This window comes from Bidens hawaiensis, unplaced genomic scaffold (assembly GCF_021521415.1).
Source record: "Bidens hawaiensis isolate Kalapana, Puna unplaced genomic scaffold, B.hawaiensis_p1.1 tig00060213_1, whole genome shotgun sequence".
In the NCBI taxonomy this organism is placed as follows: Eukaryota; Viridiplantae; Streptophyta; class Magnoliopsida; order Asterales; family Asteraceae; genus Bidens; species Bidens hawaiensis.
In genome coordinates this window covers 59890-61950 of record NW_027506460.1, presented here as the reverse complement: position 1 = coordinate 61950, position 2061 = coordinate 59890, and the positions used below count along the sequence as shown (strand labels likewise).

The window sequence follows — 2061 nt, the reverse complement described above, 5'->3', positions numbered from 1 at the left end:
AGATCACTGATAAGGAACTCATATCTGTTGTAATTGGAGGAAAATTTCCAGTTAACAATTGTCGACATTGTGGAAGAAGATGAAAAAATTATTGTGTTTGATTGAAGAAATTAGGGTGTGATTGTTCATCTTCAAAAACCGTATAAATTAATAAAAATTAATGGCGGTTTATTGAATCAAGAAAACTAATTATTAACCCTATAGTTTCATACTATGTTTAAACATTATACCTATTTTTTTTAAAAAAAAAAAATTGGTAAATAGATATATTGCAATATATATCAAATTAACTTAGGCTAAAAATATAAAATTTAATTAAATATCATATAAATTAATTTTTTGAAAATTAAATTTCAAAATTATACTGAGTACAAGATAAAAGAGAAACATAAAAAATAAGAATAATAAATGGATGATTAATAAACAAACATATACCTATAGTTAGACATAAAACAATTAACACAATCCTTTTGTAATAAAAAGTTAAAGGTAATTACAACATTTCAAAAATAAACGAAAATGAAATCTAAAAAATCATAAAAGGTTTCCAAAAATTTCCTTATACACAACGTTTTTTGTTTCGTTAATCAGCTGGGATTCTTTATCTAGTAAAACAATCTTAATACCTTATCGAGTCTTAACTCTAGACAAAGCAACATAAAGCTGGCCATGAGTAAAAACCGGGTCTTTTAAATATAATCCAACACGCGATAACGATTGTCCTTGACTTTTATTTATAGTCATTGCAAGACAAACGGATATAGGAAACTGTCTTCTCTTTAACTTGAATGGAAGCTTCTTATCAGACGGTGTAAGACATATTCTGCTAATTAAAGTACGAAATCCGATATTTGTACCAGAAACAACCTTAACTTCAATGACGTGTTTTCCCAAACTAACAACTTGTAACCTAGTTCCGTTGCATAAACCTTTTTTCTGATTAATATTTCTTAGTAACATAATAGGAACTCCCACCTTAAGTAACAAACAATGGTTTGTCATTCCAGACATCTTTATACCATTAAGGAAATCAGGAGAGTACAACGTAGGATCAAAATCTTCTGAGACACTTTCAACCTCATCGATACTATCTGAACTTAAGTATTCCATTTCTTGACCAGGAAAATATGATAACATACAATCATTAATTTCTTGAACCACCTCATTTATAGATCAACAACACCAAAGCTTTCATCATCTAATTATAAAAACATACAATAAAAGTTAAAAAATAAATATATTTTCTGGAATATATTAGGTGAATATCGGGAAATTAACCTGAAATAGTAACTATATCTAGACCAACAACAAAACTTTGTTGAGCAAACTGTGTACGTTCAACACCACGACTATCAAACACGTATAACCTGAGAGTATTCTCATCAACCGGTAAAAACACAAGATAATCATTAACTTGTAAGTTAACATGCGTTGCTAAACTGGGTCATTCACCAACAAACGCGTATCCATGAATACTGCTTTTCAAACTTTTAAACACAAGAGTCCATTTACTTACATCAACTACAGAAACATCCCAGTTGGCAGATGATCTACCACGCTTCAGATATGAAAGGTAACATAGAAGCTGATCGTCTCTTAATTGCTGACATACAATTTGAGAAAACATTAATAACAAATAAACTAAGATAGATTTTACGTATTAAAAAAATATAAAATTTATATATAAGAACGAATAATAATACGCTTTAACATACCAACTTATTCATTGTTGGATAAGAGACATAGACATCAAAAACCTTATGCCTCCAGTCCGGATGTTCTGTAACATATAACAATCTCCACTCGTGTGGCCGAGTGGGAAAGAAAACAAAAAACATCTCCAAATAAGAAACCGTTGTCTTTTACAAATGGGAAATATCCATTGCCAAATACATACTTATCACTGCTCAAATCAATATCAACAGTCCACTCTTGGTTTAGATGCGTGATGGTAACAGTCTCATTGACAGGTTCATGTGGAAAAAGAAGCTTAAAATAATCTTTGAGAATTTTCTATAGAATATAACAGAAACTATATTATAATATACTAACCTAAAAATT

General features: G+C 29.5%; 1 protein-coding gene across 1 annotated transcript; it reads right to left on the bottom strand.

The window, feature by feature from the left end:
• Nucleotides 1-627: 627 nt before the first annotated feature.
• Nucleotides 628-1110, bottom strand: LOC143617907 (uncharacterized). Its single transcript, XM_077090310.1, has one exon. It carries the CDS (start codon nucleotides 1108-1110, stop codon nucleotides 628-630), a length of 483 nt encoding a protein of 160 aa, XP_076946425.1.
• Between the last annotated feature and the right edge of the window lie 951 nt (nucleotides 1111-2061).

Coding starts and splice junctions, on each gene's coding strand:
- LOC143617907 (XM_077090310.1), bottom strand. CDS start 1,110: ATGGAATACTTAAGTTCAGATAGTATCGATGAGGTTGAAAGTGTCTCA.